Source organism: Gossypium hirsutum, chromosome A03 (genome assembly GCF_007990345.1).
Source record: "Gossypium hirsutum isolate 1008001.06 chromosome A03, Gossypium_hirsutum_v2.1, whole genome shotgun sequence".
Taxonomy (NCBI): Eukaryota; Viridiplantae; Streptophyta; class Magnoliopsida; order Malvales; family Malvaceae; genus Gossypium; species Gossypium hirsutum.
Genome location: NC_053426.1, coordinates 34681657 through 34708071, shown reverse-complemented (window position 1 = coordinate 34708071; position 26415 = coordinate 34681657). Strand labels below are relative to the sequence as shown.

Genomic DNA, 26415 nt, shown 5'->3' with positions numbered 1-26415 from the left:
GCACACAGGCGTGTGGCTTGGCCATGTGACCCAAGTCAGTGAGTTACACATGTAACACCCTTAACCTGTATCCATAGTCAGACTAGGGTTAAGAGGCATTACCGGACATATCAGAATATTTCGTAATCATTTCACAATTAAAAATCATACATTATCATATCAAAGTCAAATATCAACATAAGGTCCCTTTCTTAGGTCAAGAAAACCTTAAACATGCATTAGAAAAAGGTCGAGACTAAATCGAATACATACAAATTTTTTTCTGAAATTTAACAATTTTTCTAAGTTACAAAGGTCACATGCCTGTGTGAACAGGCCGTGTGCCCGTGTGTCTAGGTCGTGGCGAAATATAACTTGTCCACATGGCCACAATACACGCCCGTGTGCTAGGCCATGTGAAAATTAGGGAGACTACTGACTTGGGTTACACAGCCAGTCACACTCCCATGTGTCTAGCCTGTGCTCGAAACTGACTTAGCCACACGGCTTGGTACACGTACGTGTGTACGACCATGTGGTCTACCCAGGCTCATTTCAAAATGGCCTTCAAGCAACACGGCAGAGACACACACCTGTGTCTCTACCCGTGTGGGCAAAAATAGACCATTTATAAGGCCAATATGCCACCCATTTTGGGTCCTCCCTACAAGCATCAATTGCACCATAATTTCAACCAATTTCCTTCCTAAAACATACATCATTCATGTCATATTATTATCAACCTAATTCATGCTTATAATCCATATCAAATCATGCCAAATCATAAGCCAAAGTCATACCAAAACATATGTTTCATAACCTCAATTTACTTCATTCAATCTCATGCCATAATCATACCAATTCCTCAAATAAGCACATACCAAAATCTTACCAAATTGACCAATTCTTTTTGGCCACCCATGAACACATCATATTGGAAATATTGCATCACATAGTTTATACTCAAAATTCATTCATAAACACAACCAAAACCAAGCCTTATTACATGGCTAAATATTCATAACTCAAAAACATATCTCAACTTAACTAGACTATACATGCCATACTTAAATATTTACACTTTCAAAAGGTACCAAAGTAGAGTTCGATAGTGTGGTGATGATCCTTGACGATCCCCGAGCCTTTAGTACCTTCGATATCTAAAACACAGTGCAAACACACATAGAGTAAGCTTTCAAAAGCTTAGTAAGCCATATACAAATCAACTTATCATTTTAAGCATGTAAGCATCATAAAATACATATACTCCATAACCAAATACTATCACAAAACACATAGTTCATATACATCTCACATATTTCCAATTCATTGCACATATAGCATAATTTCTCATACTTATATCATATATCATCTCTTGCACATATACTTACTTCTCATTAAGAAATGTTGAACACATCTCTACATACCTGAATCGGTTATTCATTCATGCAATCATGTATTTCCCAGAATGCCCGTTGAACTGTACAAATTAAATAGGATACGCGGAAAGCTCGTATAATGCCAACGTCCTAGACGTGGTCTTACATGTAATCAGATATCGATGCCACTGTCCCAGATAGGGTCTTACTCGAAATCAAATACGATGCCGATGTCCCAAACATGGTCTTACACATAAATCTCAAATCGATGCCAACGTCCCAGACGTAGTCTTACACGAAATCACATATCGAAAATCTTATGTCATGACATATGTATCCTAAATATTCCTATGGTTCGTACGAGGCTTTCGGACTTCGTTATGTTATCGAAACTTTCTCAATTTCACATATTCAACTTCTATAACCATTCGTCACAATTCAATATCATATAAACATTAATAAATCAATTCAAACACATTTATTTGTATATAGACTTCACTCGTACGGAAATGAAGGACTATTCAACGACTTTCGACTTTCCTCGATCTAATTTCGTTTTCTTTGGATCTTGATCTAAACACATTCAAATTTGACTTATTCAATCTCATATTTATTCAAATTAATCCATAAGCACATATTTAGGGCATTTTATAAATTAGCCATCACATTTTCACATTTTAACATTTTAGTCCCTATTTCATAACATCACCTAATATGCATAATTTCATTTCACACATGCCTAGCCGAATTCTCCTTTCGTTCATATAAGCCCAATTATTTCATTTATTTCACATTTTAACCCCTCAATTTCACATTTTCAAAATTTAGTCCAAAATTCTCAAATTCATCAAAAATCCCAATACAAAACATAGTAATCTAACACATATCTTTCATTTTCTATCATCAAACTTCATAAAACTCACTTTATCAACAGTGGCACATCTTAAAATCATAATCAAATTCAAAAATTGAGGCATGGGCTTGATAAAACACAAAGCAACGATCACAAAAATGTAGAAATTATCAAAAATGGATAAAAAAACATATACCTAATTAGCCAAAATAAGTGCCGAATGTTTGAAGGCTTGGAACCCTATTTTTCTTTCTTCAATTTCGGCTAAATGATGAACATATTGGCCCATTTAATGTTTTGTTTTAATTATATTAACATAATATGCTAATTACCATATTAACCTTATTTATAACCATTTAAAACATTTAATGGATGGTTATTAATGTCCATTAACCTTAGTTATGGTCTAATAACATCATCAGGACGTCTCCTTTAACAAGACATAGCACTTAAGTACTTTCAACAAATAGCTAGCCACTTTTACATTTTATGCGGTGAGGTCCTTTTTCTAAATTAAGCACACAAACGAACAAAATTTCACACGAAACTTTTACAGATATCAATTCACATATTATAAGCATATAAAATAATATTAAAAATATTTTTCTAACTCAAATTTGTGGTCCCGAAAATAGTATTCCAACTAGGGTCTAAACCGGGATGTTACAACTCTCCGCCCTTAGGGATTTTCATCCTCGAAAATCTTACCATTGAATAGTGTAAGATATTGCCGTCTCATAACATCTTCGGGCTCCCATGTAGCTTCTTCAACACCGTGCCAATTCCACATTACTTTTACTAATGAAATTTTCTTATTTCTCAATTCTTTAATCTCGTGAGCTAAGATACAGATCGGTTCTTCTTCATATGTCATATCGGACTGAATTTCTATTTCGGATGGAGTAATTGCATGTGAAGGATTAGATCTTTATCGTCAAAGCATCGATACATGAAATACATTGTTGATATTTTCTAGCTCAGGTGGCAATAGAAATCTTTATGCAACTGGTCCGATCCGCTCAATAATCTCAAACGGTCCAATGAACCTCAGACTCAATTTGCCTATTTGTTGAGTCGGAGTGTTTTCTTACACGGGGATACTTTTAGAAACACTTTTTCGCCGATCTTAAATTCAATATCTTTTCGTTTCAAATCTACATTTGATTTCTGACGATCAGAAGCTACTTTCGGACTTTCTCGGATTTTTTTTACTTTTTGTTCAGTCTTTTTAATCAAGTCGATCCTGTATATCTTATTTTCACTAAGATCTAACCAATACAATGGTGTACGATATTTTCTACCATATAAGGCTTCGTACGGTGCCATTTTAATGCTCGATTGAAAACTATTATTATAAGTAAATTCAATCAATGAAAAATACTGTTCCCAAGTACCATCAAACTCAAGAATGCAACATCTCAACATATCCTCGAGAATCTGAATAATTTGCTTGGATTGACCATTCGTCTGCGGGTGAAAAGCAGTACTGAAGTGTAATTTTGTACCCAAAGTCTCTTGTAATTTATTCCAAAACCACGAAGTGAATCTTGTATCTCTATCTGACAAAATAAACAAAGGCACCCCGTGTAATCTCACAATATCGAAAATGTATAACTCAGCTAATTTATCTAGTTCAAAACCCAAGTTCAAAACTCCGGAATTTGAGAAATACAACGGGACTAGTTGTCCCGAAGCTCACATCACTATGTTCTGCAGACGAATGGCGGGCCATGTCAACAATGACCAGCTATTAATTCACTGCTTCCAAGAAAGTCTGGTTGGGGCCGCTTCTAGATGGTACAACTAGCTGAGTCGCACCCAGATCAGTTCATGGAAAGATTTAGCACAAGTCTTCATGAAGCAGTACGGTCATGTGGCAGACATAGCCCCTGATAGAATCACTTTACAGAATATAGAGAAGAAGCATAATGAGAGCTTTAGGCAGTACGCCCAGTGATGGAGAGAAGTGGCCACACAGGTCCAACCCCCTCTGTTGGAAAAGGAAACCACTATGCTCTTCATCAATACCCTGAAGGCACCTTTTATTAACCACATGCTGGGTAGCGCAACCAAGAGTTTTTCGGACATAGTAATGTCTGGAGAAATGATAGAAAATGCCATAAGATGTGGGAAAATAGAGGCTGGGGAAAACGCTAAGAGGTCAGCGCCGAGAAAGAAAGAGCACGAGGTGAATAATGTGAGCTCATATTCGAAATCGATCACCGTAAGCCAACCAAGGTCGACAACTACTGGACAGCAGGGCCCACCCAGACAAGAGCCCAACACAAAACAAAATAGGGAGAAACTTCAATTTACGCCCATTCCAATGACGTACAAGGAGTTATACCAGAGTTTATTTGATACACATGTCGTGTCTCCCTTCTATCTAAAGCCAATGCAACCTCCATACCCCAAATGGTATGACGCAAATGCCCAATGCGAATACCATGCGGGAGCCACAGGACACTCGATAGAAAACTGTACCACTTTAAAAAAATTGGTTGAGAGACTCATCAACATAGGGATTGTGAAATTTGATGATACATCCAGTGCAGAGAATCCATTACCTAACCATGGGGATAAGGGAATAAATGCGATAATTGAGAGTTCGGGGAAAGAAATTAAGATGAATATTGCAAAAGTGAATACCCCGTTGAAAGAAGTATGGAAGAAAATGGTAGAAAGAGGTTTGATAGCACAGAATTTGAGGGTCAGGCCTCGAGAAGCGAAGAATTATTGTGAGTTCCACAATCAAGAGGATCACGAGATCAAAAAATGCAGCCAATTCAGGGCTTTAATACAAGGATTGATGGATAATAAGGAGCTGGAATTCTTCAAATATGTCGGGAGCCCAGGAGAAACAGATGTGTGTGCCTCCGAAGAGGGGTCGATGAAGGATGTTCACAAAGTCAACCACCCAGTGGTTATCATATCACGTTCGAGAATGAATGAAGCTGGGGCACGAGTTGCGCCAAAGGTCGTGATCCAAAAGCCCGTTGCTTTTCCTTATAAAGATAGCAAAAGGGTACCGTGGAACTATAGCTGCAATGTGACATTCCTGGGAGAGGAGACCCCGATTAATGCATCAGAGGAAGTTCAAGACGAAGGTTTTTATACGTGCAGCGGAAGGCGTTATACCCCAAATACAAAAGTCGAGCAGGTTAAAGAAAAATCATTAGCAATTGAGCAAAAGAAAGAGAAGCCGGCGGGGCATGAACCAACTGTTAATGAATCAGTGACTGAAAAAGAAGCCAAGGAATTCTTAAAATTCCTAAAGCATAGCGAATATAGTGTCGTAGAACAGTTGCACAAACAGCCAGCGCGTATATCGGTACTGGCCTTACTTTTAAGTTTCGAAACTCATCGCAGCGCATTGATGAAGGTGCTGAATGAAACTTATGTTGCTAACGATATCTCTGTAAACAAACTAGACCGCTTAGTCAACAATATAAATGCCGACAACTTCATATTCTTCAATGACGATGAGGTACCGCCAGGGGGCCGAGGATCAACTAAAGCTTTGCATATCATGACTCGCTGTAAAGGGTACACGTTACCGGGGGTATTGATTGACAATGGGTCTGCACTGAATGTCCTACCCCTATCTACGCTGAGTAGGTTGCCAGTGGATAGTTCCCATATGAAGACATGCCAAAGTGTAGTGAGAGCATTTGATGGCACGAAAAGGAGGGTAATGGGGAGAATTGAAGTACCCCTCTTAATCGGGCCGAGCACATACGAGGTAGATCTCTTGGTCATGGACATTAAGCCTTCGTACAATTGCCTATTGGGGAGGCCATGGATACACTCAGTGGGGGCAGTCCCTTCATCGCTGCATCAAAAGTTGAAATTAGTGACCGAAGGTTGGTTAGTAACAATCAATGCTGAAGAGGACATCATCGCTGCAATAACCAGTGATGCCCCATATCTGGAGACAAATGATGAAGCGATCGAGTGCTCTTTTCGATCTTTGGAGTTTGTGAACGCGACGTTCATCATCGAAGGAAATAAGATTCCAATGCCTAGGTTATCTAAGACTACAAGAATGGGACTACGGTTAACTGTTGGAAAGGGGGCTCTACCCGGAAGGACTCGGGAGATACCTCCAGGGAAGGATTAATGTACCAAGGATGAAGGACAAACAAGACCGTTTTGGGTTAGGGTTTAAGCCGGACATGAAACAAAGAAAGAAAGAACTTGAGAAGAGTAAGAAAGAAGGAGAGTGCGATTGAGCGGAGGAGAAATCGAATGGGAACCAATGATCTTCCCCCATATATCGAAGACTTTTGTGTCTGGAGGGGTCATTCACTCCGAGCGAAAGACGTCGGGAAAGGAAATCTTGGAAGGAATGATGGAGAGTTTGGACATCAACGCCACATATGAAGAAGGGACGGGGGTAGAGAATTTGTCAAGCATTCGCCCCTATGAGCCGGGAAGTGTTCTGAATAATTGGACTGCAGAAGAGATTCCTGTAGTCTTTAGAACTAACTCAGAGTAATGTCCAAAACACACTTATTGCTCTAGGCCTAGGAGTAACAAGTGTCATTTTGTGAAATAGGCTTATGTTCGAAATCGTTATTTCAATGAAATGCATCCTTTTGACTTATTCCGTACAAATATTCTTTTATTCTTTCATTCATGATCATACCAAACATATCATTGTTCTTAGATTCTCTTGTTCTTTGCATCTTCCTTCACACCTACAACAGGTCTCCAGATATCAATGATGCGAGTGACGTTGCTACTAATTCAGAATCTCCTTTTGAGCGAGATATGTGTCTGGAGGGATCCCAAGACTTTGCGGATGATGGAGACTGTAACTTATCCCCTGATTTGTTAAGAATGGTAGAACACGAGGAGAAACAGATTCTACCCCGCAAAGAGACCGTAGAAGTCGTAAACTTGGGAGATGAACTAGAAAGGAGAGAAGTAAAGATCGGAGCTTGCATCACCACAGAGACAAAGCGGGACCTTATTGAGTTACTCCAAGAGTTTAAAGATGTCTTTGCATGGTCATATCAAGATATGCCTGGGCTAAGTACTGACATTGTGGTACACAGACTCCCCATCAAAGAAGAATGCAAGCCAGTTCAGCAAAGCTTCGAAGGATGCGGCCCGATGTTCTGTTGAAGATAAAAGAGGAGTCAAGAAGCAATTTGATGCTGGTTTCTTACAAGTAGTTAAGTACTCGGAATGGGTAGCCAACATCGTCCCCGTCCCTAAAAAAGATGGAAAGGTACGGATGTGTGTAGACTACAGAGACTTAAACAAGGCCAGCCCGAAAGATAATTTCCCGTTGCCTCATATCGACACCTTAGTGGACAACACGGCAGGTTACTCACTCTTCTCCTTCATTGATGGTTTCTCGGGGTACAATCAGATCAAGATGCATCCTGAAGACATGAATAAAACCACATTTGTGACCATGTGGGGAACCTTTTGCTACAAAATAATGCCATTCGGATTGAAAAATCCAGGAGCAACATATCAGAGAGCCATGGTAACCCTATTTCATGATATGATGCATAAAGAAATTAAAGTCTATGTCGACGACATGATTGCCAAATCTCAGACAGAAGAAGAGCATGTGCAAGTCTTGAGGAAATTATTTTTGAGGTTGAGAAAATTCCAGTTGAAACTCAATCCCGTAAAATGTACCTTCGGAGTCAGGTCAGGAAAACTGCTAGGATTCGTGGTCAGTGGAAAAGGGATTGAGATTGACCCAGACAAAGTCAAAGCCATACAAGAGTTACCTCCACCACGCACTCAGAAGGAAGTTCGAGGATTCCTAAGAAGACTAAATTACATCGCTTGGTTTATTTCACAACTAACCGAGAAATGTGACCCCATATTCCGTCTCCTTAAGAAACACAACCCTGGTGGTTGGGATGAGGAATGCCAGAAGACCTTCGAAAAAGTTAAGCAATATTTGTCTAATGCCCCAGTGTTGACACCACCTAATCCAGATAAGCCACTGATACTGTATTTGACGGTATTTGAAAATTCTATGGGATGCGTGCTTGGCCAACACGATGAATCGGGAAGGAAAGAAAGAGCGATATATTACCTCAGTAAAAAGTTTACTGAGTGTGAGACGAGATACTCGTTCATTGAAAAGTTGTGCTGTGCCTTGATTTGGACAACCCGAAGACTGAGACAGTACATGTTGTACCATACAACTTGGCTGATCTCTAAAATGGATCCTCTAAAGTACTTGATGGAGTCGACTGCCTTGAACGGGAGAATGGCCCGATGGTAAATTCTACTTTCTGAATTCGATATAGTCTATGTGAACCAGAAGGTCGTAAAAGGGAGTGCGATAGCAGATTTCTTAGCCAGCAGAGCCCTAGAGGACTACGAGCCTCTGAACTCTGATTTCCCAAATGAAGATCTAATGTGCATAGCAACCACTGAAGAAGACCCTCAAGGTCACCTTTGGAAGCTAAACTTTGACGGAGCATCAAATGCCATGGGTAACGGAATCAGGGCAATTTTGGTGTCCCCGAACGGAGATCATTATCCATTCACTAGTAAATTGAATTTTGACTGCACGAACAATATGGCAGAATACGAAGCATGCATCATGGGAATACGTGCGGCCATAGAATGTAAAATCAAGGTGTTAGAGGTATATGGAGATTCTGCCCTAGTGATTTATCAACTCAAAGGTGAATGGGAGACAAGAGACCCCAAATTGATCAATTACCGGAGGTTGATCCTTGAGTTAATTAAAGAGTTTGATTATATTATCTTCTACTACCTCCCACGAGAAGAAAATCAGATGGCTGACGCCCTAGCAACTTTAGCTTCTATGATTAAGGTGAACCAACCAGAGGATGTGAAACCAATCCAAATGAGCATTTACGAGGCCCCGGCTCATTGTTACAACCTCAAAGAAGAAGAGGAAAATGATGATCGCTCTTGGTACCATGATATCCTACGATATGTGAAGAATCGCGAGGACCCCGACCAAGCTACTAAGAACGACAAAAGAATGTTGAGAAGACTGGCCAGTGACTATGTCTTAGATGGGGAGATCCTGTACAAAAGAAGGAAGGATCAGGTACTATTAAGATGTGTAGACGCCATTGAAGCTAAGAAAATCTTGGAAGAAGTCCATGAGGGCGTCTGTGGGACACATGCTAATGGTTTTACAATGGCCAGGCAAATTATGAGGTTCGGTTATTATTGGTCCACCATGGAAGGAGACTATATTAACTACGCCAAAAGATGTCATAAGTGCAAAATCTATGGAGACAAGATTAATTTACCTCCCTCACCTCTGCATGTCATGACTTCGCGATGGCCTTTTTCGATGTGGGGCATGGATGTGATTGGGCCAATTTCACCAAAAGCTTCAAATGGGCATCGTTTCATCTTTGTGGTCATCGATTATTTCACCAAATGGGTGGAGGCCGCTTCATATGCCAATGTCACTAAATCAGCAGTTAGCAAGTTCCTGAAAAAGGAAATCATCTGTCGATATGGAATGCCGAAAAGGATCATATCTGACAACGCATTGAATTTGAACAACAGCACGATAGCGGATATCTGCAGTTAGTTCAAGATCAGACATCACAACTCGTCACCGTATCGCCCGAAGATGAAAGGTGCAGTCGAAGCAGCCAATAAGAACATCAAGAAGATTGTAGGAAAGATGACAGAAACTTATAAAGATTGGCATGAGAAGCTACCATTCGCCCTCTATGCTTATCGAACGTCTATCAGAACTTCTACTGGGGCAACGCTTTTCTCATTAGTTTATGGGATTGAGGTAGTTTTACCTATTGAGGTCGAGATTCCTTCCCTCAGAGTTTTGTCAGAAGTAAAGTTGGATGAAGCAGAATGGATCCAGTCCCGATACGATCAGTTGAATTTGATTGAAGAAAAGAGGCTACGGGCTATTCGCCATGGTCAGATGTACCAAAAGTGAATGGTGCGAGCTTACAACAAAAAGGTTCGTCCCAGAGAGTTCCACGAAGGAGATCTAGTACTGAAAAAGATCCTGCCTATATAAAAGGACTTCAGAGGAAAATGGATGCCAAATTGGGAAGGGCCTTATGTGGTGAAGAAAGCCTTTTCTGGCGGAGCATTGATATTGGCTGAAATGGATGGCAAGACTTTATCCAATCCCGTGAATTCGGATTCGGTTAAGAAATACTTCGCCTAAAAAAAAAGAGAGGCCAAGGTGAAAACTCGCAAAGAGCACCTTGAGACCAAAAGGATTTTGAATTGAAAACCTGTAAAGGGCGATTCAAATTTTGATCAAAGGTGGGGCATGTGATGGTCTTATGGTACCTAAATTAACAAGGATGAGAGATGTTACATCTTAGGACATCTGCAAGAGTACTCTAGATCCCCTAAACACATATTGGGCAAAAAAGGAGTCCTCAAGAAGTCAGTACAGAAAAACTCACGCTGCGATATTTGGGGCACCTATTCCCTTTTATTCATTTTGTATTCCAGCAATGTTTGTTGACTGTGATTAATCTATTCCCTTCAAATGTTGTTTCTGATAAATTTCAGTTTTGTCATTGTTATGATCTTTTTCAAGCATTTTGCATTGAAATGATGGATTAATGGACTAAAGCCATTTTCGCAAAAAGAGTTCTGTATATTACTCTGAAAGTTTCTAAATAGTACAGGAACATGAAACAGGACTATTTTTTTAGAACTAACTAAACTCAAAGATCGGAAACATCTGAGAAGAAAGAGTTTAAATTGGGACTACCTCTTCAGGTCTTCTGTTCAAATTGGAGCTGAACAAAAAGACAGGGTACCATTTCAGTGAAGGAACCTTGATGAACAAAGAGTAATGGCAGCCTAAACAAGGATTCACGCTCACAACATGCTGCATTCATACATTCATAGATCATTCATAATGTATCTAATTAGGAGCATTTGATTCACTTTAATCATAGCATCCTAATTCTTTGGCATAAGCATAAATACATGGAGCTGATTCTACAGGTCATGTCCCTAGAATCAGTGAATTCACCAAACCTTAAACCCCTAAGCAGTAGGGTAACAGGTTAAATTTACAGACCTTAGCCCCCCTAAGCAGTAGGGTAATAGGCTGAAAATTACGGATCTTGTCTCCCTGAAGTTGCAGTGGAACAGATCGAATCCAGCAAGTCTCATCTCCCTGAAGTCGCAGTGGAGTAGACTGAAGATTTACAGATCTTACCCCCTAAGCAATAGGGAAACAGATCGAAAGTGATGGGCTTCAACCCCCTAAGCAATAGGGTAACAAGCCAAATTTTCAAACCTTAAACCCCTAAGCAGTAGGGTAACAGGTTGAATTTACAGATCTAAACCCCTAAGCAATAGGGAAATAGGTCGAGCTTTAACCCCTAAGCAGTAGGGTAACAAGCTGAATTTTGAAAATCTTATCACCCTAAGCAATGGGGAAACAGATCGAATGCGATAGGTCTTAAACCCCTAAGGAGTAGGGTAACAGACAGAATTGCAGATCTTATCTCCCTCAGTAGCAGAGAAATAGATCGAAGGTAAAAGAGCCTTAAACCCCTAAGCAGTAAGGTAACAGGCTGAATTTATAGATCTTACCTCCCTAAGCAGTAGTGGAGCAGATAAAAAACGGTGAGCCTTAACCCCCTAAACCGTAGGGTAACGGGCTAGAAATTACAAATCTCTTCTCCTTGAAATGGCACTAGAGAGGTTAGAAGCCACAACAGATCTCCTTGAAGTTTCAACGGAGTAGATTGAAGTCACATGTCTCACCTCCTTGAAACTGCAGTGGAGTAGACTGAAGCTAGCGAATCTTATCTCCTTGAAGTTGCGAAGGAACAGATTGAGACTACAAATCACAAGTCTTGTTTCTCCGAAGTTGCAATGGAGCGGAGTAAAGTGACGAGCCGCAGTAGATTGGAATGAAGCTACCTGAAGAATAAGAGCACCAAAGAAGTCAAGACTCAGCGACCGGGCAAAATTGGTCTTTCTTAAGTCTTTGCTTTGTTCTCATTACACGACAACAAGCAAAGAGGGGCAGCTGTACAGCCCAATTTTGGGGCCCAAATAAAACCCACTAACCCCTAAATACCCACTAAACAACCCACTAAACCTAACAGAATCCCAAACCCAACACAAATAACCTACCCAAAACCCACTAAACCCACATGGCCCAAACACAAAATAGAAAAAGAAAAATGAAAGAAAATCTAAAACCCTAGCCGTTCAGCCTCTGACCCCTGTCCCATCCACCGACGCCTACAGCACCGCCCCACCGTCGTCCAAGTTGCGCTCCTGCAAGCATTAAACGGGAAGTGACATAAAGCAAAACAAAGAAATGTAATGGCTATTTAAAAGCCAAATCCAAAAACCATGTAGTCACTCGGGCATTTTTCAGTAAAAATAATCAGCAACATTAGACCAAAAAACAAAAACAGATCGAAAACATAGGCATAAAGTCGCAACGAAAAATCGAACGGAGTTCAAAGAAGCGCAATGCAAGGTTTAACTATTCTCTTTCGGATCTATTTTCTAAATATTTTTTTCGTTTGATTTACACTAAAAATAATATATACATACATATTCATAAGCACTAAAATATAGCAAAAAATATATAAAAAAAATCATACCTGGAGTGATTTCCGGCCACCGTGTAAAATACAGCAAAAAAATATAAAAAAAATCATACCTGGAGTGATTTTCAGCGACCGCGTACGGTGGCCGGCACGGCGGATGACACGGCGGCGGACGGTCGGCTCTTCGCCGGTTTCTGGGCTCGCTGCAGAGAAAGGAGAGAGGGAGAGAGGTTTTCAGCCCTTTTTTTTTTTGCTGAAAGGAATGAAAAATGAAGTTTTAAAAAAAAACTTGACTTTTAAAGGCCCCCGGTACGACATCGTTTTGGGGCGTGCATTCAGCACCCAAAACGACGTCGTTTAGCGACCCGATCCACGACCCGACCCGTCTGCCCGAAGGATCCGCGTGTTTTTGCAAGCATGGTCTAATTGCTTGCGCAGTCCTTCCGCTTTTTGTACATTTTGCAATCAAGTTCTTATTTATTTTAAATTAACCCAGAAGTTTGTCGCATATTGCGATTTGACCCTCCCTTCAGTGATGCATTTTAAGGGCTCGGGAAAATTTCCCTTTTGGCCCTCCGCAGTCACGCGCGTTTTCAAATTAGTCCATTTCTCCTTTATTATTTTTTAATCGGCCCCGAATCTTCATTTTGTTTCGAATTCAGTCCCTTTTTCATATTTAATACGTTTTTTATATTATTTTTGCCCTTTTTTTATTTTCTAAATATTATTTATCATTTTATTTATTATTCTCATTGTTATTATTATCATGTTTATACTATTATTTAGTAATCTTTTTACTTTCCATTTAACACTTATATATATATATTTTATATGTTTATATATTATTATTATTCCCAATATATATTTCATGTATACGCATTTAAATACCATACTATACGCGTATATGTTATATCTATTTTTGCCCCCACTATATTTAATAATAATGTTAGTGTATGTATTATTATATGTGTATATATTTTTAACCTATACATATACGTCTACATTTATATATTATTATTAATTTTTGGTATTATTGTTTTGTTAATGCATTTGTATATCATACATACATCCTTCTAATATATATATATAATACTCCATATTATGCACATGTATATTAATATTATACATATCATATATATTATGTACATATACATTGTAAATATCATATTGTTTGTACATTCTATTATGTATATTTTTATGACTATTATGTACTCATTTCATATATATATATCCCGTATATTTTTAATATATCATATATTTTTTTGTTTGTTTTGTTTGTTTTGTTTCCATTATTATATAAATTTCAATACCATATGTATTATTATCGTTTTATACTATTGCTATTATTATTGTTTTCGTCATCATTGCCATTTTTCTTTTGTCATGTTATATGCATTTTTATTCGATGGTTTTATTTTCCTCATGCGTTTGTCTATATTTACACATTACTAGGCTTGCTATTATTTCATTTTTATGTAATTGCTCACATTATTATTTTGATATCGTCACGCTCATTATTATACATTATTATTAATACCAAAATTTACTTTTATAAATCACGTTATATTTTGTCACTCAATATATTCAAACAATTCTTTCATAAAAGCAATATCCTGTATTAGGTAATTCGAGATAATCGTGCCCTAACTTACTGGGTTTCGACTTTTCTCATTTAACCTAAATAACGGAATATATTCTTTTTAAATCATTATACGAGTTTTGAAAATACTTATTCTCGAAGATGCGAAGTGTTGTGCCCTAACTTACTGGGTATGACATTTTGTCATCTCGAAATAAGAATTTGTTTTGGAATAAAGGCAATATTCGGTGTTTGAAAATTTGAGAAAACGTGCCCTAACTTACTGGGTTTCGATTTCTCTCGTTCACTCTAAATAATCGAATACCCTTTAAAATACACAGATTTTACAAAAGGCAAGCTCGCTCTCGAAAATTCAAGATGTGTCCTAACTCACTGGATATGACATTTCATATTTGAGACGAGAAGATCTTTAATATTTAAGCATTTTCTTTATAAAGAGGGATCGTATTTCAAAAGTCTTCCAAGTTTTCATTCTTCGACACTAAGACACTAATTAATCAACTAGGTACCAATTTTGGGCGTATCGAGGGTGCTAATCCTTCCTCGTGCGTAACCGACTCCCGAACCTATTTTCTTGATTTGCGTAGACCAAAATTGTTGTTTAAATAAATCAAGTTATTTATTAAAAACAACCACTTTAACGAGGTGACCCGATCACACCTAGTTAAAAAGGATCGATGGCGACTCCCGTCTTTTGTGTTCATTTTCAAAATCCAAATCGATTCCCGTTTTTCAAAAATGGTTACGACATTAATAATTGGCCTTGCATTTTGAAATCTGAAAAGTAGAGAGACTAAAATCCTAAAAATAAAATAAAAACTAAATTCTAAATTTGTTAAGGGCATAGGACTTATGGTGTATTTCAACCTATAGTATATATATACTTCTTTTGGGCAGAGAAGAATAAGACTAGTTGGGTTTGAATGTTGCATCACTAAATGCTGATGTATTACCAAGCCGTGGTGGATAAATGTGAAGGACTGATATTGGACTGCTCGAATTTAATTCAAAACTTCAATTAGTATTTGCTATTCAATGGCGTCCAAACAGGTCATAACCAGATGATAGAGCAGGAGCTAGCCTACGCAACGGCTCCTTAACATGCCGCTCATTGATTAAATGACAAAATTGATTCAGAAAACTAAGGCCTCCTATGGGCCACATGAGATAGCCTTTGGTATATTAGCCTGCAGTAGGTACTACTAGCTTTCCTTGAAAGACGGCCTACTTCGATACCAATATGCATCAAATGATAATGCCATAAGATGAGGAATTAAAAACCACAAAAGGGCTTACCCGAAAACGATCTCGAATGCCTTGCCATTCATGTATTTCGAGTTGACGTTGTAGACAGCTGAGATTTAGTACTATTATCCAGACAAGGCTCTCTCAATCAGCTGAATTCTCCATTTTCCATTTCAACAATGATTTACAGACAACTTCTCGATACAAGTCCTGCCTAAAGTGTATGACCCGCTCTTCGAGCCGAACGACCTCCTCTTTGAGTACTGAAACTTTAGCTAAAAGCTTCAACGTCTACAAAACCAGAAACCAATATTAGAATTCCAGTTTGAAACGTGTCAAAAAGAGCTATTCGATCAGACGGAGCCAATGGCATGGTAAACTACTAACAGGAGCAGGAAGATACGGTGGTAGACGAGGTAAAGCTCCCAGAGGTATGCAAAATGCCCTGTCAATGTTCTTGCATGTTAACTATGATTAGTAATTTACTTCTTCTTGCTTCAATGGGACTTTTCCTTCTGGCTCTGGTATTTATCTTTTTAATACCCCCACTACCAATTCTGCAAAACCCTAATTCAAAAACTTCAACAAATATCAGAAAACAACAACAGTAATAAGTTGAATGCAAAACAAAGAAGTCCAAAAGAGCAGAGGGTGACAGATTGAGTCATTCAGACCTTTTAACAAAAAGAAAAAGTTAGAACTTTCCATTAGAAAACCGACATACTTCAATGCTCCCTCCCGATCAAGTAGAGACTAAATGATAAAAATTTTACAATAGGAAGAAGGAATCAACATACCAATACCAATTATAACATGAACAAGGAATAAGGTTTCTAGGTTTGCAGCAGTGTCTTCTTTGGAAGATCATTTTTATTTAAAACAATAGAAAGAAAATGAAAGGAGAAGTGAAAGAGGAGGAGCAAAACGGATGTTTGCATAATGCAAACGTGGACATCTTAGATGCAAGGTACAGATAGAACTGCACACAAACTCCATTATGAATAGCACTCTTCTCTGTGTCATCATGAATCAACGTGCTTCTTCTTTTATATATATATCATCTAGGGTTAATATACCATTTGCCCCAAATTTGAACCCATTTATCACTTTGGTACCTAAATAATTTTTTTTATCTATTCCAATCCATTATCAGTTTTCCCTGGCCGTTAATGGTGTTAAAAAAAAGTGACTTGTAGGGGGTGTATCTGGGGCTGCAGGGTCCGGCTCCTCTAAAATGAAAAATTTTATATTTAAGCCCTTTAAAATTTTTAAAATTTTAAACTAATAAAGGTAAAATTACGGTTTGACCCCCTAAAAATAATACAAATTTGATTTAATCTTCTAAAAATTATAAAAATACAGGTTATTCAAATGGTGAAATTACATTTTTACTATTCTAAAAATTACAATTTAACTTTAGCCCCTCCCTAAAAATTTTTTTGGCTTTGCCCCTAGTGACGTGACACGTTGAGAGCGCACCAAGTCACCTATACTTTATTTTTTAGAAATAAATTTAAAAAAGTAAAATCAAAAAATTCTCAAAAGTTTTTTAAAAACAAAAAGGTATATATTTAATTATATAAAAATCCCAATATTTAAAAAATATTTATTTTTATTTTTTAAAAAATACATAAAACACAAAAAAGAGATGAATACAAAAATTTTCTAACAAATTTAGAAAATCTCAAAAATATTAACAAATCAGAAAATAAAATTAAAGTTATATAAAATTTCCAGAAATTTAAAAAAATTCCGTTTAAAAAATACATAAAGATAAAAAAGAGCCAAATTACAAAAATTATCAAAAGAATTCATAAAACTCTTTTCTTTTTTTTAAATCAGAAAAATATGAAAAGCTTTAAAATATGGAATGAAAATATAAAATTTTAAAAAGTGTGATATTGGTTGTTTTGTTTTGTGTTATATTGATAATTTTAAATTCGATTATTGGATTCAAAATATTTAAAAATATATTATACTATGGGCTAGACTTATCCATGGGCCAAGTCTCCCTGTCTAAAAAGTGAGAGGGTTTAGAAAAAAATATAGGCCTGAAAAATGGGTTTGGACAAAAAAAAAGAGGCCCGTTTAGAAAACGGGTTGAGCCTTGGGTAAATTTTTTTGTCCTAGGCTTGATCCTACCCGAATTTACAAAAAAGAAAAAGGAACTAATGTTTTCTTATTGTTTTTTTACTATTTTCTTGTTGTTTTACTGCAATTTCATTATTATATTACTATTATTTTGTTGTTATTATTTGAATATTGTATAACTCTTGTTTTATTTTTAATTTTGTTCTATTTTAGGGACATTTTCTTGTTAAGTTACACATATCTTAGTGTTATTTAAGTATAAATATTTTTAAAATTTATTTTCAATTTATTGGGAAACATTTATTTTAGTGTTTTTAGTATTTTTAATGTATTATATTTTTAATTTTTTAATAAAAATTTAATTTCGTCAAAGCAGGCTTGGAAAGGGCGAAAATTCATATGTGGGTCATTTCATGCCTCAATAGAACATGATCTAGAAGATGATGTGTTAATTGGAGAGGAGGGCAAAAAGAGAAGCGGGGGGAGATTGAAGATTTACCAGCCAATGAAGAGATTAATACTTTGGCGGTAAGGAATAGGAGAATAGGGGAAATTAATCATTTATCATCGGCGGCTGCCAAGAGGCAAGCCGGCCGGGTGTAATGAAAATCTTAAATTGGAATGTCCGTGATTTAGGGAATCCACGATTAGTTCGTAGACTTTGGCATTTGTTGAAGTCATATAATCCCCAAATGGTCTTCTTTATAGAGACAAAAATTAGTAGGAGTCAGATGGAACGTGTTCGAAGAAGTTATGGTTTTTTCAATGGCATCGATGTTGATTCAAATAGATCTAGAGGTGGATTATGTTTGGCTTGGTGTGGTGATAATAATGTAATGCTTCAAAGTTTTTCGAAATGACATATTGATGTGATAATAGAAGATGTGGATGAAAGAAACAAATTGAGGTTTACTGGTTTTTATGGGTCTCCTTATTCCCAAGAGAGAGATGAAGCATGGAATCTTTTAAGACAATTAGGGAATGTTGGGGAGCTTCCATGGATGGTTTATGGAAACTTTAATAAAATCTTGTATGGCTTCAAAAAAAAGAGCTTTACTACGAGAGGAGAGGCGAATGGAAGCTTTTTGTAAGGTGTTGGAGGAATGCAATCTGATGGATATGGGATTTACTGGAAATTGGTTTACTTGGGAAAGGGGGAATTTGCCAGAAACAAATATTCAAGGGCGCTTACATAGAGGAGTCGCAACTGTTGTTTGGTTCTTTCTATTTCCTGAGTTTCAACTATAGCATCTTCCTCATTCGTTTTCAGATCATTGTCCATTATTCATTATTAAAAAAAAAGGATGTTCAGAAGCAAATTCATAGAAGTTTCAAATTTGAAGCATAGTGAGTTCTAAAAGCGTTGTTTATTATGGAGGTTAGAAACATCTGAGAAAATTCTGAAGGAGATTTATTGAATAAGTTAGAAATTTTTAAGAGAGGTTTGAAGAGATGGGCTAATCAGTTTCGATATAGCATAAAAGAGAAGAAAGAGGAGTTAACTTTAAAACTGGTTAAATTGCTGAAAGTTGAGAGAAATGATGAAACTTTGGCGGATCTCATTGATACAAAAATTCAACTCAATTTTGAGATTGAAAAGGATGAGCGTTACTGGGAACAACGGGCACGAGCTAATTGGCTGAAATTCGCAAGCAACATAGAAACGACAGAGGGATTTTATTCGTAAAATGTAATTTGATGATGGAGGGAAATGAATGAAATCGAAAAAATGGGAGAAATAGCCAGATCGTACTTCCAACACTTGTTCTCCGCTGGAAGAAAGGGAAATTATGATCACATTTTATTAGGAATTAATCATTGTATATTTATGAGGATAATTCAAAACTTAATGGGAGCTACATGAAGGAAGAGATCTAGAAGGCATTAGCAGAATTAGGCCCTACAGAAGCACCAGGAGAGGATGGTTTACCAACGTTATTCTACCAGAAGTGTTGGCCAATTATATGGGAAGATGTTACATAATTTTGTCTTCATCAACTAAATGGAGGTATAGATATTAGCTCAATCAACAAAACTAATATTGTGTTAAGTTTGAAAATTTCAAATCCTTCGAATATAACTCAATTTAGGCCGATCAGCTTGTGCAATGTGCTTTATAAATTGATGGCTAAAGTTATTGCTAATCGTCTCCGAATTGTAATAGATAAGTGCATTGATTTAACAAAAAGTGCTTTTACACCCAGAAGATTGATTTTTGATAATGTTTTGCTAGCCTATGAACTCCTACATACTTTAAAACAAAAGAGGTCAGGGAAAAAAGGATTTATGGCGGTGAAATTGGATATGGGCAAAGTGTACGACAGAGTTGAGTGGAATTTCGTAGAAGAAATAATGAAGAAATTGGGATTTGACTTGGAATGTTGCTTCACAAATGAAATGCATTAAAACAATATCGTATTCGGTGATCTTGAATGGTTATATTGGAGAAACTTTCTTTCCTTTTAAAGGATTAAGACAGGGAGATCCTTTGAGCCCATTTTTATTTTTATTTTGTGGAGAAGGTCTATCTAGTCTTATGAGGCTAGAAATTCAAGAAAAAATAATTAGATGAGTCAAAGCAAGCAGAAGTGGTCCACATATTTCACATCTACTTTTTTGCAGATGACTGCATTTTGCTTGGGGAAGCTACTGAAAGAGGTGCAAGTTCATTAAAGCAAATTCTACATGAATATGAAATCTGTTCTGGTCAAAGTATTAGCTATTCAATGTCTACTTTTTTTTCAGCACTAATACGCAGGAGGAGGTTAAAAAAATAACAATTAAACTGCTCGGAATACATAGCACAAATGATCTAGAACAGTATCAAGGTTTACCTAATTTGGTGGGTAAAAAAAAGAAAGTAGCTTTTCAGAACTTGAAGGATAGACTACAGCAAAGAATTGATAATTGGAGTATCAAGTACTTTTCTCAAGGGGGTAAGGAGGGTTTTATTAAAGCTGTTCTTCAATCTATTCCAACTTATTCAATGGCTTGATTTTTACTTCCTAAGTCTTTATGTGCCAATTTGGAGGGTATAATTGAGAGATTTTGGTGGTAAAAACATAGAGGAAAAATGGGTATACATTGGTGTGCATAATGATATTTGTTCGTTAAAAAAAGTTAGAGGCCTTGGTTTTCGAAAAATTGATATATTTAATATCGTACTATTAACTAAACAGGGTTGACATTTTATTAATTATCCCAATTCTTCGTTAGCCCGAGTTTTGAAAGCTAAGTATTATCAGAATTCGAATTTTTTAAATGCTTCTTTAAGAAACTTACCCTTACTTATTTGAAAGAGTGTCTGGTCAGCCAAAAGAATTCTGGAGAAAGGTTTATGTTGGAGGGTTGGTAAGGTGGATCGCATCTCAGTTTGGACAGACCTTTGGGTGTCGAGTAATGAAGAAGATAAGATTCAGAATCAAAGAAGAAATGAAAATATAGAGTTAGTGTCGGACTTAATTGATGATGAAAATAGAGAGTGGAAGACTGAATTAATTGTCAATACCTTCTAGCTAGATATTGCTAAAAAGATTATGCAGATCCCTTTGGCGAGGTCAGTCCACGATGATTTCCAAGTTTGGAGAGGAAAACCATCTGGGAATTTTTCTGTGAGGAGCGCCTATAAGCTATTACAAGAAACTACTCTAAATCCTAGTAATTTTATACAGGTCTATACTAAAGCTTTTTACAAAAAGCTGTGGAATCTAAACATTCCTTCGAAAGTGAAAATTATAGTATGGAAAATAACTATATTCCTAATTTTTCAAATCTCAAGCTGAAAAGAGTGGCTGTTGAAGATCAGTGTCCTAGGTGTCACCAGAATAAAGAAGACAACAATCATGTTCTTTTGTAGTGCCCTACAACAATAAAAATTGTAACAGCCCGATTTTGGGCCTAGTTAGAACAGTGGTTTCGGAACCACTATTCCGGGGCCAGAGAAATTATTTTTAATGTTATTTTATGTGTTATAGTATGATTATATGAGTGCATGAAAATTTTGGTGAAATAATTTTAGCGATTGCTAGCTTAATTGAGAAAAATGACTAAATCGCATAAAGGGCAAAAGTTTTGTTTTGCTAGATAAATATGTTAAATAGCTAGAGAACCAAAATTTGAGGTATTTAAAGAGCAAATGGACCCTTAAGAAATGCTAGGCCGGCCATAGAGACAAAGATGAGTACGAAAAGTCAAAAGTTGGTGAAGTTGGTGATTTTGTTTTGACTAGAAATAAAAAAAAAAGAGAAAGTGATATCATCTTTTCACCTTCATTCTCTCCACCGAAAATACTAGAAAAATAAGGGTTTTGAAAGCTTGAAATTTGCAGCCACTCTTCACTCATTCAAGTAAGTGATTTTGATGGTCTTTCTTGATGATTTTCACATTTTTGGGACCCCTAAAGCTTAATCTAGCTATTGAAAGGACTATTTTGCAAAATGGTTGAGAGTCTAGGGTTTTTCCATGAAAGCATGTGTTTTTAACTGAAATTTTATGAAAGAATGAGTTATGGTTGTGAAATAAACAACTTTTGTAAAGTGATTTTCATGGAAAACACCTAAAAGGGCCATTTTGTAAAAGTTATAAAATACGTTGTAATTGTGTGAAATAGTGGAAATTTGGGGTTGTCATAAGAGTAATAAATGGTCGATTAGGCTTGGCTAATAAGGAAATTCGATAAAAATCAATTTTTGGGCCTATGGGTAAAATGGTCATTTTGTGAAAGTCTAGGGGAAAAATGGTCATTTTTCCAAAAATGTGAATTTTGATTGCCCAAATTTATTTAGTGATTAAATGAGTGAATTTCATCATGTTAGATCAAGAAAAATCGAGATTCAGGCTTAAATCGAGAAAGTACGTGGTGAAGGATAAAAGAGAATAATTAGCCGAAATTGCATTTGAGGTAAGTTTGTGTGACTAAATAAACATGTTATCCATGCTATTGTTAATTTACTTGAAATCTATTTCGTTATGATTGTATTTAATTATATGTTGATGGAATATGACATTTCATTGAAACAAGTAAGTTGTATGTTAATAATGCAACTACATTGTTATGATATGTGATTGAATTGATATTGCATAAATTGCTTTGATGGTGAATATGAGGATGCACGTTGAGAGATTAATGTAATAAAGACTCCCGGTTGAACACTAAGAATAGATTTGGTTATTCATGCCATGACATTGTGTGATATGTGTGCTAGTGTAAGGCATGTCTGGGACATGCATCGGCCACATTATGAGAGCCAATGTAAGACATGTCTGGGACATGCATCGGCCTCGAGATATACAAGCTATTGTAAGACCTATCTGGGACATGGCATTAGTTTTTTGTGTGTTAGTGTAAGACCTATCTGGCATATGGCATCGACACCGATAGATGAGAGCCAGTGTAAGACCTGTCTGGGACACGGCATCGGCCTCGATATATGAAAGTCAGTGTAAGACCTGTTTGGGACATAGCATCTAATTTGATGTGCTAGCCAATGTAAGACCATGTCTGGGACATGGCGTCGACATCTTATCCTATATTTGAGGCTTAGTGAATATCTTGTAGTGTTCTAAATGGTTCAACAAGAAATTTATGGTTTACGTCGCAATGATAGAGATAATGGCTATGTTGTGAGTGGTACAGGTACTTACATGATCTTGATGATATGTGAACTCAATTCATGTTGTATCATTAGTGAGGAATGAATGTGAGCATGTTAAGTAACACAGGTATGTATGCCAAGCTCATGAGAAATGATTTCAGTTTACGGTGCATATTTGGTGAGGATGTAAATAGGTAAGTCATGCTTATGAGAATGATTTTGTGATGACCTTATGATTATAGGTCTATACTTATGATGTATAAACATGTATGTTTACCAATGTGGGGAAAATGAATTAATAAGGTGTGATAAACTTAGTATCATTAATTTACACTAAAACAGCTTTGGACAGCAGCAATAGTTCGAATTTGAAAATCCACCAAAAATTGTGGAAATTGATTTAGACACTGAATAAAATATGAAATTAAAGCTTAATGAGTCTAGTTTCACATAGAAGAAATGGTGTAAGCAAAGGAGTTTCATACTATTAAATATTTAAATTGTTGTGAGACAGTTAAAATGATTTCAAAATCCCCTGTTCTGATTTGAGAAAATCATTGAAAATTTTACAAAAAATAGTTATGGGTTATAATTTATATTCTTCGAATTTTTAATGAGTCTATTTTCAAGAGAAATAGACAAGAATGTCATCCGAGTCCTGTATCATGAGATAATAAATTTTTAGTGAAGAGGGGTCAAAACTGTCAGACAGCGAAAAAAGGGTAAATTAAAGGAATAAACTGTACTAATTGGCTAGACCAAAAATTTTAAAAATTTTATCGTAAGAATATAAATGAGTCTAGTTTCAAGTAAAAATTGGCGAAACTTAATTTGAAGTTTCGTAGCTTTAGATATAAATAATTTAACAACTGTGACTCGAGAAAATAGTTTGACCTCAACATAAATAAAAGTGCAAATATGATTGTATTACCTTGAAAAGCAAGTTGATAAATTGCTTATTTTTCTCATACGGTCTTACAAATCTATAAAGCTTACTCCCTTCCTTTCCTTTTATTTAGTGGTGACAGGTTAGCTTGGGGTTGGAGATCGTCAGAAGCAGCATCACACTATCAGGCCATTGCCTTCGAAGTATTGACCCATATTTGTTTAGCATTTTCGTGTGAGTGGTATGTATAAGGACTTAGTTTTTATGTTAGCTATTATTATGATTAGCCAAAGGTATTGGCTTACTTATATATGGCCATGATGAGTGGCTCATATTGATTGTGGTTTGTGAACTTATCTATCTATGTTATGTTCTAATGCTTGTGATGTGATGATGTGATTATGCTTGTTAGCCATATATGGTTGGTGTTGCGAATTAAGTGCACGATGAATGCTCTATGACCAATTGAAATGGTCATGGCCATGAATTAAATTTTTGATATGGAAATAAGATGGCGATTATGAAAATTTGGTAAAAGTGGTCATTAAATGACAAGGCTAATGAATAGGTATTGTTGTGTCTCGACTTGATATTATATGAGTATGTGAAATGTATGAATGGTAACATGTTAATGTCATGAATGTGTCTTAATATGGATGCTAAATCATTAAAATGATTTCATGACATGTGTCCTTGGTGGGTATAAAGATGTGAAGGATTAAGAGTAACATAAAGGCTTGGAAAATAGCCTAAGTGTTGGCCACACAGGCGGCTTGGAAAATAGCCTAAGTGTTGGCCACACAGGCTGAGACACGACCGTGTGTCTTAACCGTGTGGGGGAACACGACCTTAACAGACGGGCGTGTGGCTTGGCCGTATAGTTCAGATTATTCGCTGACGTCATTGTTAGAGAGTTACACGGCCTAAGGATACGGGCGTGTCCTGGGCACACGGGCGTGTCCCTGTATCCACACGGGCATGTGACTTTGTGTCATGGAAAATTTTTCTAAGCTTTCCCAAAATTTTCTAAGATTCTCGGTTTAGTCCTTAACTACTTTCAATGCATGTTTAAGGCTTCGTAGGCCCGTGTATGAGACGTTATGTATTTAAAGTTTTGATCTAAAAGAAATTTTATAGCCCGGTTTTTGCATGTTTGTGTATGATTAAGTCCGGTAATGCCTCGTACCCTATTCCAGCGTCGGACACGGGTAAGGGGTGTTACAAAAATATGGAGGTTTTTAAATTTTTCATGGATACTCAACAGTAATGCTCAAAATATAAGGGGATGGCTTACCTGGGTGTTTAGTCAAGGGACCGTCAAGCAGTGTTGTCTCTTTTGTTGCAGACTTTGGATAATCTGGACAAGCAGAAACAAGTTAATCTACAAAAGAAAAAACACAACAAGCTGGAATATCTATAATCAAATTCTCAGTTATATCTCTGAGTTAAAAGGAATAGAGGATAAAATTCTAACCTTGGAAGCAAACAAGGGACCTAAACAAGATGACCAGAGAGCAACTGTGGCTATTTATTTTGATGCGGCGTTTAACCAACAGTCTTCTAGATCTACGTCGAGGCTGATAGTAAGAGATATGGGGGGAAAAGTCTTGGCATCCAAGTAAGTTCTTCACTCCGGTTTCCCCTCTCCGTTTACGGCGGAGGCACATGCAGGATATCAAGCCACAAGATTAGGAATTTCTATGGGTTTTAATGTTCTAGATATATTGGGTGACTCAAGAATGGTAACAACAAAGTGCCAAAACACAGAATGCGACAGATCGATTATCAGAGCAATCACCCGATATATTCAAAGCATAAATAATCATTTTCAAGAACTTAGATTTCATTATATCCCAAAGTTAGAAAACATATGCGCCCATTTTGTTGCAAAAGAAGCATTAAAACAGGGTGAAGGCCATCACCTGGAAGGAGGCATCCCAATTTTCGTTCGGCGTAAAATGAAGAAGAAGCGCCTTCGATTTTTAGCATAAAAGAAAAGAAGAAGAAGCGTCTTAGTTTCTCAGCATGAAAAAAAGGAGAAGAAACGTCTTAGTTTTCAAACTGAAAGACATGGAGAAAAAATGCTTAAGACTATTAGAATAAAAGATATGAAACGTCTCTTTTTTGAAAATGTAGCAGAAAGTAAAAGATTTCATAAGATCTGCTATAATGAAACAGCTGTGGCGGTGATGTGAAGCGCTAGAAATTATGGAGGCCAGTTGTTACTGTCGACTGGAGCTTTTA

At 36.8% G+C, this 26415-nt stretch overlaps 1 protein-coding gene across 8 annotated transcripts; it reads right to left on the bottom strand.

Moving 5' to 3' along the window:
* Positions 1-864: 864 nt before the first annotated feature.
* On the bottom strand, positions 865-26415 carry LOC121203595 (uncharacterized). Of its 8 annotated transcripts, none has more exons than XM_041098359.1 (5): positions 25646-26408; positions 25466-25528; positions 12810-12958; positions 11779-12474; positions 865-1139 (listed from the first exon to the last, which is right to left on the bottom strand). In XM_041098359.1, the coding sequence occupies exons 1-4, from the start codon at positions 25836-25838 to the stop codon at positions 12439-12441; spliced, it is 441 nt and encodes a 146-aa protein (XP_040954293.1). In that variant the 5' UTR covers positions 25839-26408; the 3' UTR covers positions 865-1139; positions 11779-12438. The 8 variants fall into 8 exon arrangements, 5 of the variants coding, with proteins under 5 accessions (XP_040954293.1, XP_040954295.1, XP_040954305.1 ...); XM_041098361.1 differs by having other exon boundaries at positions 867-1139; positions 11953-12474; XM_041098371.1 differs by having other exon boundaries at positions 867-1139; positions 12869-12958; positions 25646-26407.

What these genes read in the sequence shown, in the direction of transcription:
- LOC121203595 (XM_041098359.1), bottom strand. Translation starts at nt 25,838, where the DNA reads ATGTGCCTCCGCCGTAAACGGAGAGGGGAAACCGGAGTGAAGAACTTA. An exon ending in GTCCCTTGTTTGCTTCCAAG is followed by an intron (nt 25,529 to 25,645) that starts GTTAGAATTTTA and finishes CTGCTTGTCCAG; the next exon opens with ATTATCCAAAGTCTGCAACA. An exon ending in TCCCTTGACTAAACACCCAG is followed by an intron (nt 12,959 to 25,465) that starts GTAAGCCATCCC and finishes CTTTCTCTGCAG; the next exon opens with CGAGCCCAGAAACCGGCGAA.